The sequence below is a fragment of the Bubalus kerabau genome, chromosome 15 (genome assembly GCF_029407905.1).
Source record: "Bubalus kerabau isolate K-KA32 ecotype Philippines breed swamp buffalo chromosome 15, PCC_UOA_SB_1v2, whole genome shotgun sequence".
NCBI classification, from domain to species: domain Eukaryota; kingdom Metazoa; phylum Chordata; class Mammalia; order Artiodactyla; family Bovidae; genus Bubalus; species Bubalus kerabau.
This window is the reverse complement of record NC_073638.1, coordinates 27,528,859-27,542,762: the sequence shown is the minus strand read 5'-3', so window position 1 is coordinate 27,542,762 and position 13,904 is coordinate 27,528,859. Positions and strand designations below refer to the sequence as shown.

The window sequence follows — 13,904 nt, the reverse complement described above, 5'->3', positions numbered from 1 at the left end:
AAAAATAAATGCCCCAGAGAATGAGCAAAAGGTATATTTTTACGTGGCTCCTATATTAATATTTTTTGAGAGTTTTCTGAACTGTTTATTGTTAACCTTCTTTGGAAAGTGAACTTTTTCTGACAAAATGAAGCTACTAGAAAAATAAAGATATTTTAATCATAATATTTAAAATATTTGAGTTATATAAAGAGATTTTTAGTTCATTTTTAGAATTAAGGCATAGTAATTCAGTGTGCTTTCAAACTTTGATGTTCTGATATTTTATGGGCTGATATGTGTGTGTGTGTGTGTGTGCGCGCGCGCGTGCGCGCGCGCACGCGCATTTATGGGGGTAAGGAGGGGGAGAGAGATTTAAAAAAAAACAACCTGGTAAAATACATATAGTTTTTCATTGTAACCATTTTTTAAGAAATATTTACTTTTTAAATATATATACATTTTTTCATCGTAACCATCTTTTAAGAAGTATTTACTTTTTTTTGTCTGGCCGCCCTGGGTCTTCGTTGCTGCACATGGACTTTCTCTAGCTGCAGCGAGTGGAGGCTGCTCTCTAGCTGTGGTGCTTGGGTTTCTTCTGCAGTGGCTTCTCCCTGCAGAGCACAGGCTCTGGGCATGCGGCTTCGGTAGCTGTGTCACACAGGCTTAGTTGCTCCACGGCATGTGAGATCTTCCTGGACCAGGGATCGAACCAGTGTCCCAGGCATTGTGAGGTGGATTCTTAACCACTGGACCAAACAGGGAAGCCCCATTGTAACCATTTTTTAAGTATATAGTTCAGTGGCATTAATTATGTTGAAATTATTGTGCGACCATCAGCAACATCCATCCACAGAACTCTTTTCATCTTCTAAAACTGAAACTTTGTACCCATTAAATAACAACTCCCCATTTACCCCTCTCCCATTGCTTGGCAACTACCATTCCCTTACAAGTAGCCATTTTAAGAAGTTTCCCATTTAATATTACTTCTTTTCAGAAATATAAATATACACATGTATACCCTCATACATATTTGTATTTCCTCTTCCTTACCACACAAACGGAAGCACACTATACATAGTATCCTAGACCTTATATGGAATTGTGGATGGAAACCTATCCATGGACTAAGAATCCCTGGTCTAGATGAATGAATAAAGAAGATGTGATATGTATATACAATGGAGTATTACTTAGCCATAAAAAGAAATGGAACTGCATCATATGTAGTGATATGGATGAACCTAGAGTATGTCACCTCATGCAAAGAGTTGACTCATTGGAAAAGACTCTGATGCTGGGAGGGATTGGGGGCAGGAGGAGAAGGGGACGACAGAGGATGAGATGGTTGGATGGCATCACCGACTCGATGGACGTGAGTCTGAGTGAATTCCGGGAGCTGGTGATGGACAGGGGGGCCTGGTGTGCTGCGATTCATGGGGTTGCACGAGTCGGACATGACTGAGCGACTGAACTGAACTGAGAGTCTGTCATACAGACTGTGAAGTAGGTCAGAAATTAAAAAAAAACAGATATTGTATATTAATGCATATATATGGAATCTAGAAAAATGGTACTGATGAACATATTTTCAGGGCAGGAATAGAGATTCAGAGCTAGAGAAGGGACTTGTGGACACAGTGGGGGAAGGAAAGGATGGGACAGATTGAGAGAGTAGCATTGAGACATATATATATATATACTACTAAAATAGGTAGCAGGTGGGAAGCTGCTATATAGCACAGGAAACTCAGCTCAGTGCTCTAGAGGGGTGGCCGTGGGGTAGGAGGGAGGCTCAAGAGAGAGGGGTATGTATACTTATGGCTGATTCACATTTTGTACAGCAGACCCTAACACAACATTGTAAAGCAGTTATACTCTGATTTAAAAAAAAGAAGAACCCCTGGTCTAGAGGAGGAGGTATGCATGTTGAGAAACAACTATAATGCAGTTGCTCACTGATGCTACAGAGTATATGGACCAAATGCCATTTGATATAAAATATGGACCAGTTCTTCTAGGACTTCCCCGGTAGCTCAGGCGGTAAGGCGTCTGCCTACAATGAAGAAGACCTGGGTTCAATCCCTGGGTCGGGAACATCCTCTGGAGAAGGAAACGGCAACCCACTGCAATGCTCTTGCCTGGAAAATCCTATGGACGGAGGAGCCTGGTAGGCTACAGTCTGTGGGGTCGCAGAGAGTCGGACACGACTGAGCGACGTCACTTTCACTTTCTTCTGGGGTAGATGAGTATGTTAGGGAAAGCTTCAGAGACATGATTTTAAAGAATCATTTTAAAGAATGAGCTAGACTTGGAGCCTGCAGATTATGCTAGGAATCAGAGAAGAACCTCTGTATGACAAAATTAGCTAACCCACCTTGGCTAGTATATTGATATAGCATGAAAAACACTTTTACTGCATCTGAGAAGTCTGAATGACATTCTTAAAAGGCGTTTTAGGATATATGGGATTCTGTTTCACAGGCTGCCTGGGCTTATACTTAGTCTAGAAGTATTTTTTTAAGAAACTATAAGAAAACAAATCCTCCTTTATACATTAATGTGAATAGACCTCATATCAAAAGAATGGCATGTTTTTAATAGCCTTAACATAAACTATGCTTAGTTTACAAACTTTGTTAGTGGTAAATTAAAGAGTAAAAAAAAAATAGTTTTTAGAAAAGTTTATAGTCTATCCTCTGATAGTTATTCCTAGAGTTAATCTATAATTAATGAGCATTCATCACATGCAAAGGTCTCTTTTCTATGCAGTAGGGAGGCATAGGAAAAAATAGAAATTGTTCTAGCCTAAAGCTTTTAGAACTAAAGCTTATCTTGTGGCTGTGTGTCACACAAAAAAATGTGTTTTCTCAGGACACTGAAGCAAAAGGTTTACTATTTGGGGTAGATAGAAAAAAATAGTATGCATTTTGTTTTTATACCTGCAAGAATGCTTAGTAATGAGCAACTCCAAATAATTATTTATCTTGGTTGCAGTGGTAGTTCCACAAATCTATACATATGATAAAATGACACAGGAGTCTACACATATTCCAACCATGTCAAATTCTGGCTTTTGATATTGTTCTATAATTATGTAAGATTGGACTATTGGAGGAAACGGGGTGAAGGATACATGGGATTTCTCTGTACTATCTCTGCAACTTCCTGTGAATCTGTAATTATTTCAAAAGAAAAGGTTAGGGGAAAAGCTTGCTACTTTGGCTGTCATTTTGAGAGTAGATTGCGGTGGGCCAGGGGCAGAATCAGGGGTACTGGTTAGGAGAAGCATTCTGAGGTTTTGCAGCAATCCAGAAGGCCGATAATGGCTATTGGACTAAATCGGTGGCACTGGAGTAGGGCGGGGAGAGGGGTGGGGATAGTTCTGGATGTGTCTTGACAGCAGAGTTTATAAAATCTGCTGATGGACTGGATGCGAGGTGTGGGAGAAAGAGAAGGAAAGACAACAGCAGGGTTTGGGGCCTGGACCACTGGAAGGATGAAGGAAAGAGATGGTAACAAGAAGCAGCAGCAAGTAGAGAAGGCTGGTATGAGGTAGTTGGAGTCTTGTCAAGGAAAAACAAATAACAAGCCCTCTTCCTCTAGTGCCTGGCAGCTCGGGGCATCCAAGGGTTAGGGACAGTGTGATATTTAAGTGAGTGCACTCTTGTTAACCTGCTACCAGGCAGCTGGGTTATCTTGGCCTCGCCTTGGCTCTTTTGGAAAGAAGCATGTGTTTGATAAACAGGAAGTTGTTTCCATGGGTGTAGAAAGACGAAATGATAGAACCGAGTGGCACAGCAGAGAACTGCTAGCTGTGGTTAGCCTGGAATGGGCAGAGATCCTTGCAGGTAGCCTCCTAGCTTAGCACACAAGCCGCCTTTTCCCCATTCTAGACTGAGTTATTTCTTCATCATGAAAAATGGAAAGTCTCTGCCCTGTTGCTTGACCTGCTGTCAGGGAAGGTTCATTTTCAGCTGGTGTTTGGGTCAGGTACGAGTCGTAGACCTAGCAGACAAATGGAGACACTGTCTGTTTATAGTGGAAAAGTGACTTATTTTAAGAAATGTTGGCTCCCCACCACTACCCCATTAGTGGCATGCCTCTGACACTCCAGTGAGCTGGTCTAGGGACGTTAAGACTGCCTTGTGTGTATTTTTGCTCTTTGAAAGGTTAGAATCTAAATGTACCACAAGATATTTCTTCTTGAGTCAGATTGGGACAAAATTACAAGCAGTGAATTCTGAAGCAAACTTTACAAATGCTGGTGCTTGAATACTTTTGAAACTTCAGAATTCATTCCCTCTGCTTCTAATAATATACTCTTCATGAGGTATATAAATCCCTTAGTGTCACTAACTTTTTTTTTTTTTTACTTTGTAAGGAAAAACAGATAAAAAAGATTATAGAAATCCGGTGCCAAGTGATTTATGGTGATTGAAAAGTGAGAAAGAGAACTTGGACTCTTTACTTTTTTGTTATTTGTTTTTATAGTTTTTATTTCGTAGTTTTCTTGTAACAAGAGCTAGAAAACAGGAGAACTGTTTTCTCCTTCTAATTGAGAGTCACCGCATCTTTGTCAGGGTTGAAATGGTTGAAGTTATGATAGAGGATACCTTTAAATTTGCAGGTACAGTGGGAACTAAGTAGATTAGTAGTGAATTGATGGTGAAAAGGGGTTTACTGTGACGGATTGCATATTGTCTAGACTCGGGTGAGTGGGTGGGGGCACAAGTCTAGGAATACAGGAAGCTAGTGTCCGAGCAGGGTGGGTTGCTTGGGACTAGTGATGTGGGTGGGATCTTGCCCAGTATTTCGGAGAACTAGCTCGCTAAGCTGTCCAGAAGAAGCAGAACAACTCTTTAGAGTTCCTTGCAACTGGGTGTCTCCTGACAAGTTTCAAAATGTGTTTTACTTTGAATGTTAAAGTGGTTCAGGAGCTGTTTTGTATCATTTGCCTTCTGAAATTACCCCAGTGTGTTTTCCAGCACTGTGACTTTGTGTTAAGTCTAGGCTGGCCTCCTGCTCTGGGTTTCTTCGCTAAAAGTTAAATATCATATTTGAACTGAAAGAATTTTTGCTACTTGCCTATGGAGCATTCATGAACATAAAGCAGCCATTTGTCAGCAGGCAGCTGAAAGGCAGTTTCAGCAGGGACTGCAAACCACTGCAGGCTGTTGGCTTCCTGGCACACCCACCAGACCCTAAGGTTTACGCCGAAAGCAAACTAACAGGACTGTGGGCTGTAGGTGGGGGGAGTGGTGGTAATAAGATGGGCAAAAATAAAAGCAGAGGCTGGAGTCTGAATGACATTGAGCCAGTATGAAGGTCCTGTATGTGGGGAAGAACACAACACTCCCCCAAAAAACTTAAACATCAAACACAATGGCTCAGAAAAAACATCTGATGTTTACAGCTAACACATTTTAAAAAAAAAGTAAATTGTGTGTATCTTTTTTATATTCATAGCTATAGGGATACTGTAGATATCTTTAGGGAAAGTGAAAGTGTTAGTTGGTTAGTCGTGGCCAGCTCTTTGCCACCCCATGAGCTATAGCCTGCCAGGCTTCTCTGTCTATGGAATTCTCCAGGCAAGAATACTGGAGTGGGTTGCCAGTTCCTTCTCCAAGGGATCTTCCCGACCCAAGGATCGAACCAGGTCTGCTGCATTGCAGACAGATTCTTTACCATCTGAGCCGCCAGGGAAGCCTTCTTTTGTGAAAGTGCTATATAATTTAAGCTGTTTTTCCCAGTGTGCTGTCTCAAATACCTTGTAACCAGAACCATGTAACATTGACAGTTGGTGTATAATAATAAAGATCAATTTTGAGCACTACAGTATCCTGAACAAAGATCCTTAGGATCTGTTAACCAAATGCTGAAATAGCATTTATGTAGTATTGAGTGGAACTTTTTTTTTTAAATAGCTTTTTAAAAAATGTCTTTGGAAGTTAAAATTTTGTCATATATGATAACTCTTAGTCAAAGTACGAGTATAGTCCCAAATATGCTGTTCTTTCTTTGGCCATAGCATGTAACAGAATTTATTTCTGTTTAGCAGATCAAGAGATAGAGATATTGGCAGTATAAATGATTCATCCAAGGACAACCAATGTGTCATTCTAGAGATAAAACAGAACTAGTCTGCATTCCACTAGCTCCTGGCCTGTGTAACATTTTTGAGAACTTTCCAATCATTTTAGGAAAACAAAGTACTTGGAAAATATAAAGAGTTTTTTTTTTTTATATAAGAAAATCACTTATTTTGGAAATTGCTAAATTAATCATTCTGTTGTGTTTAAGAAGCTCTTTGATGTGTTCTGGTAATTAGTATTTACTGCCAGATGAATGTCTCCTGGGCATTTTAATTAATGGGTGGCTTGGCCAAATGAGCTTCTGATGGTAAACCTTCATAAGGGCTTATTTTTGTGTTTCTCAAGAATAGCTGTCTCTTCAAAGCTCTTTAATTAGACAGAGTTTAGCAGCTAAAACACATTATTAGAATAATTAGGCCTTGGATTAAGAGCAGTAGTGGGTCAAAGGAGCAGGTACTGTTCGAGAATGGCCTCTTGCCGTGGTGCACGGTGTCCACTTCTGATGGATGTCCAGTTCTTCAGCAGCTTATGTTCACTCCTTGTCCCTCTCTGAGGCTTTTGTGTTGTTTGAAGTTCATTTGACAGATCATACCAGGAGCCTAAACACACCAATGTGTGAGCTCATTTATCACCACCTCCAAACTCTGGTGGAAAGCTGTATCCTGGTCCTTTTAATATCTAAGCTAAAGTCTTCTTATTTTCTCTTTATTTCTACCAAATTGGTAATCTTGACCATAATAATGATTGCTCTTGAGGGAAATGCGTCAAAGATTTTGTGTGGGGGTCATTGATAACTCTTAACAATTATAGCAGCTTCTTTGAGGAGTCTTTCTTAATAAATAATCTACTTATAACATTGTTCTTAAAATTACTGTTGTATTTGGTCTCCAAAGTTTTATCATCTTTGTGGTCAGAATGTTGTTCGAATTGTTTGAGAATCTGCTGTGTAGATGAATTATCATTTTTCCTCCTCTCCTTTACACCCTCTTCCCCCATTTCTTGTCCTAAGCTCTTAATCTTGTTAGTCTTTACTAGAGCATATATTTTATTTCAGAGTTCTTCTCTGTGGTGAAAGAAAGAAATATCTGACTGGTCCCATGGGGGTTTGAGATGGTGCCAAAACAATCGGGTAGTGTTACTGAAACTACTATTAGAAAACAAACAATAATATAGTCACTTATATTGTCTAATTTTTCACTTTCCCACTATCTCAGAATGCTTATGATGGCAAATGCATCTTTTCCCAAGCTGGATCAGTTGGTTTAAGGATAGTGCTGAGAGGCTATTACAGATTTCAAACAGAGCAAACTGTGTCACTAACGTTTCTAATCCTATCAGCTGTCATGACCCGTATTTGTTGTTAGATGAAGAACTGGGTTAGGATATGCATGTCATTGGTTTAATATAAACCTACTGCCATGATTAGAAAAAAGTTATAGAACTTATGATATGTATCAACCAATTCCTTTTTTAAACATAGTAGATAGCCTGATTTAGAGATATACAAAGCTTATCACATGTCAATTCTTTTGTTGTACCTTAGCAACATAGCCAATGGGATTATTTCATTTAAAGTGGTAGAAACTTCATTTGGTTTTCTATCAATAAAGCTTCATAACATAGTTTTAAAATATTTGGTAAGCACAATAAATGCACATGTAAAGATGCAGGCATATTGCTGTACATCCCAGAGAATAGTCACCAAATACATACATTTTTATGTCAAGTTGTAAAACTTGAGAGCAAAAGAGATCAGCCTGAACAGAGTCCTATGTAAAGCAGGATTTCCCCCCTTAGTAATGACTGATTTCTGTCTGTTCTCTCCTAAAATGATTGATTACTGGGACTCTGCTTTTTGACTCACTCTTTAGCACAGGAAATATTGCTGATACTGATACTTATCTCATGTGCACGTTTGCTGTGTATATGTAAACTTTTGCAGCGGAGCTATGAGCAGGAAGATGTTGAGTATTACAATCCCTGAAGAAAACCGTTACGTGTGTCCCTCACTACTCTCCCTTTCTTATGGGAGGGTGAGTGTACTCTTATACACATATATGTAATGGGATTTATACTTAATGGAGTTTGAATGCTGATTACTAATGAATTTTATAGATACAAATCAAGGCTTGAGTGCATTGTGTTACATCTGTTTGTTTCACGCCTTTGACTCACTCTTGTGCTGGGCCCACTAGCAGCCCTCCTTCTGTCTACCTTTTGAAGTCACACCAGTCCCCAACAAGAACTGACGGTACTCTTCTTTGGCACAGACCACCTGGTGGCCCACGGCAGGATGGCAGAAAAGGAGGCCCGTCGCAAGTTCAAACAGATCGTTGCAGCCGTGTATTTTTGTCACTGTCGGAACATTGTTCATCGTGATTTAAAAGCTGAAAATTTGCTCCTGGACGCCAATCTGAATATCAAGATAGCAGGTGAGAAGTGTGCTGAGGATGTGCAATGGGCATAAAGGAGCTTTTCCTTCAAGGTTCTTAAAGCAAGAAATTGTCTTGTTTCTATCTATTCAGAAAGAAGGATTGTGAAAAGGATTTTGTGTGTGCATGGCTTGAAAATGAATAAACTTTCAGAATACACTTATGTAAATTTTTCTCATAGTTTCTGATGCAACTAGGTTGGGGAGAAAAAAGAAAAAGTGATTTTTAAATAAGGAATACAACATAGAATAAAGTAGTAAAAAGATCTCATAAAACTGTGTGCCCACCCTCACTTGAGAAGGTTGATTTGTATCATTGCTGATACAGAGCATGCTTATTCTTAAGACTGTGGTTTTAAGAATAGATCTTATCGTGGTTTAAAGGCAGTCCATCTCTTTTCATCCTCAAATTTCATTCATCTGCTCGTCTGACAGTGCCTGAAAAAGCACTTTTCACTGCCTCAGTCTCCTCATACTTCAGTTTTAGTAAACTGCCAGCATTTGCCTAACCAATGCAAGCTCACCACCTATTGATAGAAGAAAGTGACTGCAATCTATATGGAAACTATAGATATGAAAATAAGCCATTTTTGTTTTCTGGCAGTTTTTGGCATTACATTTTATGTCCCTCATCTCCTAGGTGAAAAAGGAAGGGAGTCTCATAAAGAAAACAGAAGTGTAGCTAGACTATAACTGTCTTGAAAAACCTAAGTAAGAAGCAGTTCTAAAGATCTCCCTCCTTAACCAGATGGTAATTCAGAATTCAAGTTTATATTATAATGAGAGGTCAGAGTCCCTGTATGTAGGTTGGTGATTCTTCTGACAGTTTCTTTGGTGTCATAACTGCCCACTTTCCAGGCTCTGCTTTCACTTCCTTGGAATTCACCTAGCCTTATGTTTATCTGAGTTGGGCTGATTAGAACTTTTCAGCTGTGAGCTCTTTGAGTCCTGTATTTGCTCAATATACAGTAGACAGGAATTAGATACTTTTTTTTTCTTACATGAAATTCAGTTTTTCCTTTGCCCTTATGTCTGTTTTATATTCTTTAATGCTCTCTAGATGCTGACCGTTCTCACAGAGGCTGGGCAGGGGGAAAGGCCTCACAGTTTCAAACCCTCTTTTGTCATTATTGTAGCTTCAGCTGAATTAATGATAACAATACTACTAAGCTTCACAATCCTTAAAAGTATAGTAAAATGTTGTGTTAATTATCTATTCTGATATAACAAATGACCGCACACTTTGTGGCTTGAAGCAATATAAGTGTATTGTCTTCCAGCCCTGGAGGTCCGAAATCTGGAGTAAGTCGCGTGGGGCTGAAGTCACGGTGGGGTGGGGCTGGCTCCATCTAGAGGCTTTTGGGGAATTCGTGTCCTTCCCTTCGTCAGCTTTTGGAGTCCTTCTGTGTTCCTTGGCTCCAGCCCTTTTCTCGCATCACTCTTCCGCCTCCTGTTTCCATTGTCACATCTTTCACTCCTTATCTGTTTCCCCTTTTTCCCTCTTGAAAGGACCCTTGTGACTATATTGGGCCCTCCAGGATGGTCTCTCCTGCTCAAGATCCTTAACCTGGTGACCTCCCTGATAGTCCAGTGGCTAGGACTTCACACTCCGGTGCAGGGGCCCACTGGCTAGGAAACCAGATCCCACAGGTCGCAACAAAGAGGGAAGATCCCAATGCCACAACCAAGAGCAGCACAGCCAAATAAATGATAAATAAATAAAGTTTTTAATGAGTAAATAAATGAAAAAAAAAAAAAGATCCTTTTTTTAATAAATGAAGTTTAAGATCCTTGACCTAATCCTGTCTGCGAAAATACGTAACACATTCACAAGTTCCACGGATTAGGACAGGGACATCTTTGAAGGGCTGTCATTCAGCCAGCCACAAATGTCATTGTAGGGCTCTTTGGATTGGTAATTAAGGTAGTGAGTAAAAAAAGGCCCAGGGTTTCTGCCAGTCTTATTCTACTGACCAAAGACCAAGAAAAAATTGTTAGGTGTTTTTGTTCTTGATTTTGAATTTAGAACCATTTTGGTTTAGTTAAGGGCAATTTGCCCTAGAGAAGGAAATGGCAACCCACTCCAGTGTTCTTGCCTGGAGAATTCCATGGAGAGAGGGGCCTGGTGAGCCCCAGTCCCTGGGATCACAGAGAGTTGGATACAACTGTGTGACTAACATACACACACACACACACACACACACGGGCAATTTGCATGGTTTTTAATTTTTGCATTGAAAAGCCAGGTGTTAAAGCAGGGATTGGTGACAACTGAATTTAGGGTCTCTACTGACAAATATTTGGATAAGGAGATTTTTTTAAAGCTTTCTTTGTTAAACCCATGTAGTCACAATATGAGTTTCTACCTGCTGATGTGTAATTATAGACTCCTAGGGATGCTGGCATTCAGCTTTGGGCTGTGTATTAATCCATATGTTTTGGCAGGATTTTTGCTTTGTTCACTTAAAGTCTCTGTTTTCGTTGTTTGTTTTCGCCGCAAAGCAGAGAATCAATGAGCGTGATGGTTCTGTGCTCTTACAGCTATCGGACGCTGCCTTTGCGTTCTTTCCTGCATGCCGTCCCCACTCAGTTTCTCAGTTGTTGCCCAAGCTTCTCTCCCTACACACGTTAGATAGAATGCCCATTCTCACCTCCCAAGCCTTCTCTGAGCTCAGGTGACCGGGGGAGAAGTGCTTCTCACTGAAGCTGACCACAGCATGGCTAGTTTCGGAGAGGCGTGTTGCATGGTTGTGACGGGACACAGTCAGGTAAGTAATGAAATCAGTTTTTATTCTCAAAGCCCAGAGTAACTTTCAGATCCTTGATCTTTTCAATAGTCTTTTTGACAAATTATTGTAAGTCTTGGTAAGAAAGAACTACCATATAAAAAGAAACACATGAGAAAGAAAGGAGGATTTTTTTTTGTTTTATTTAAAATATTGTTAGTCTTAGGCACCTCATTTAAAAAGAATCATATATGTTATAGTAGCAAATTAACATGGAATTAATAAAAATTCAGATTAGGAAATCTAAGGAGTGTGTTTTCCTTATGTCAATATTTATGTAGTGGTTTATTTTTTTTATTGGCATATAATTGCTTTACAATGTTATGTTAGTTACTGCTATATAAGGAAGTGAATCAGCCATTTGCATACATACATCCCCTCCCTCTTGAATGTCCCTCGCACCCCCTCATTCCACCCCTCTAAGTCATCAAAAAGCTGAGCTGCCTGCACTGCGCAGCTGCTCCCCACCAGTTCTCTGTTCTGCACACGGTGACGCATGTGTGTCCATGGCCGTGTCTATATGTCATTGCTACTCTCCCAGATTGCCCCGCCCTCCCCTTCCCGCCCTGTGTCCACATTTCCATTATTTATACCTAGTGGTTTTGATGAAAAGGTCATGTATCCTCTTCAAAAATAGATGAATAAGTTGTTCTAGGGATGTTTGTGTTTGCAGGAATTTGTTTACTTTTTCTATGAAGTAATGTGACAGTTTACATGTAATACTCTTGGTACTACTGTAAAAATCTAGTAAGTATAAAAGCCCGTATTTGCCCTCTTCAACAGAATATGTGTTTCCTGGACACGAGAGGTAAATTTCAGTTACAGGCATTAAAAGATTCAACATCAGTCCATGGTTTAAGAGTTTTTGTGATTAAACTCTTAGCTGTGAATTGTTATTCTACGCTAGTTCTAGAGAGAATGAAGCCCAGGTGAATACTTTGTTGTCTTTCTGGTTTTAGAATTTAAAAAGGCTTCTTCTTAATGCTGGTCACAAACCTGTCTTCTGTAGGATTATTTGAAAGATGTTTCTATCATTAGCAATCCAGAATAAGCATTGATTGTTTTCAGAATAAAGAATTTTATTTCTGAAAGACAGAACTGCCAAGTCTAAGAATTTTTAGTGGATATCTACAATCTTCACGGTTCTTAACAAACTGTGTTTTTTATGTTCTTTATGTTCACTATCATGGAACAGAGAAAAGAAGGCTGAGAACATACTCCCACCCTCAAGAATTTACAGTCTTATTTGGGCAGCAAATGCGTAGACTACAATGAAATTATGCCTTATGTATATAAAAAGTGGGCTTTCCCAGTGACTCAGTGGTAGAGAATCCACCTGCTAGTGCAGGAGATGCAAGAGATGTGGGTTTGATCCCTGGGTTGGGAAGATTGGGAAGATCCCCTGGAGAAGGGAATGGCAACCCATTCCAGTGTTCTTGCCTGGAGAATTCTGTGGACAGAAGAACCTGGCAGGCTACAGTCCATGGGGTCGCAGAGTTGGACACATCTAAGGGGCTGAAGACAAGCACATATAAAAAGTACTTTGCAAGGCATTTTCACACATATCATTTAGTTTCATATTTGGCATACAAGTATAGCTTGTTTAGAAAACTAGAGTTTCCAAAAGACCTTTAACTTGCTAAAACTTTGCATTTCTTTTAAAGAGCATTCATGCAAAGCCCTTTCTTGTATAGAGTTCATCGCTGGGAAAAGAGTAGGTTTCTTGGTCTCTAATCTTTCCCTTTTCTCGCCTCAGATGTGTGAGGACCACAGAGGAGCAGATGCCAGATAGGGGAGGCACAGCATGGCTCCCGCAGCACATCCTCATATCCCTGGGTGACAGCATGGTCAACAGCTACCAAATTACAGTTTGATACAATAGCGAGAGATGTTACATAGCACGTTGTGATTCATTATCATGTTAATTGTATAGTCCAGTTACCACAGAGTTCAGAGGATGAAGAAACCACTTGAGTTTGCAAAATTCCATTAGATAACAACTGCCCCCGGCACTGTCAGCAGCTCCTGCTTACTGTTTGACTCCCACTGCCTTGCACCTGTGCTGCAGTGGGTGCTCAAGAGCTCTGTGGGTCTGAACTTTATGTGGCAGTGATGAGGACAGAATCATCCTTTTGAGAATGTAGCCCTTGAGGTGAGTCTTAAAGGATGAGCAGACTTCTTTAAGGATAGATGTCGAGGAGAGAATGCCAATAGGATCAGCAAATGTTAATAGAGCACATGCTGTGTGCAGACCTTGGGGATGCAGCAGCAGGTAAAATAGTCCCTCGGAACTAACATTCTGATGGCAGAAGATAGACAGTAAACACGTGAACAAATGAGCTCTCATAGGGCTTCCCTGGTGGTCCAGTAGTTAAGACTCCACGATGCCAGTGCAGCGGGGAGGGGGGTGGGGGTTGGTTGATCCTTGGTTAGGAACTGAGATCCCACATACCATGAGACCCAGCCCCCCAAAAATTTTTTTTAATAAATAAAAAAGTTCTCATAAGGACTTGTGAAAGTGGTAAAATGACTTGTGGGAGGATAAGCAGGACAGGCACAGCCTTCCAAACAGAAGGAAGAGCAAGGCCAAGGCCTGAGTGAGGTGACGGT

At 40.3% G+C, this 13,904-nt stretch overlaps 1 protein-coding gene across 6 annotated transcripts in view; it reads left to right on the top strand.

The window, feature by feature from the left end:
- SIK3 (SIK family kinase 3) overlaps nucleotides 1-13,904 on the top strand; it is a 263,967-nt gene that overhangs the window by 176,134 nt on the left and 73,929 nt on the right. For all 6 annotated transcript variants that reach the window (XM_055548187.1, XM_055548185.1, XM_055548186.1 and 3 more), the window contains exon 4: nucleotides 8,348-8,509. In XM_055548187.1, coding sequence (XP_055404162.1) covers nucleotides 8,348-8,509 — 162 coding nt within the window. The remainder of the gene's footprint in view (nucleotides 1-8,347; nucleotides 8,510-13,904) is intronic.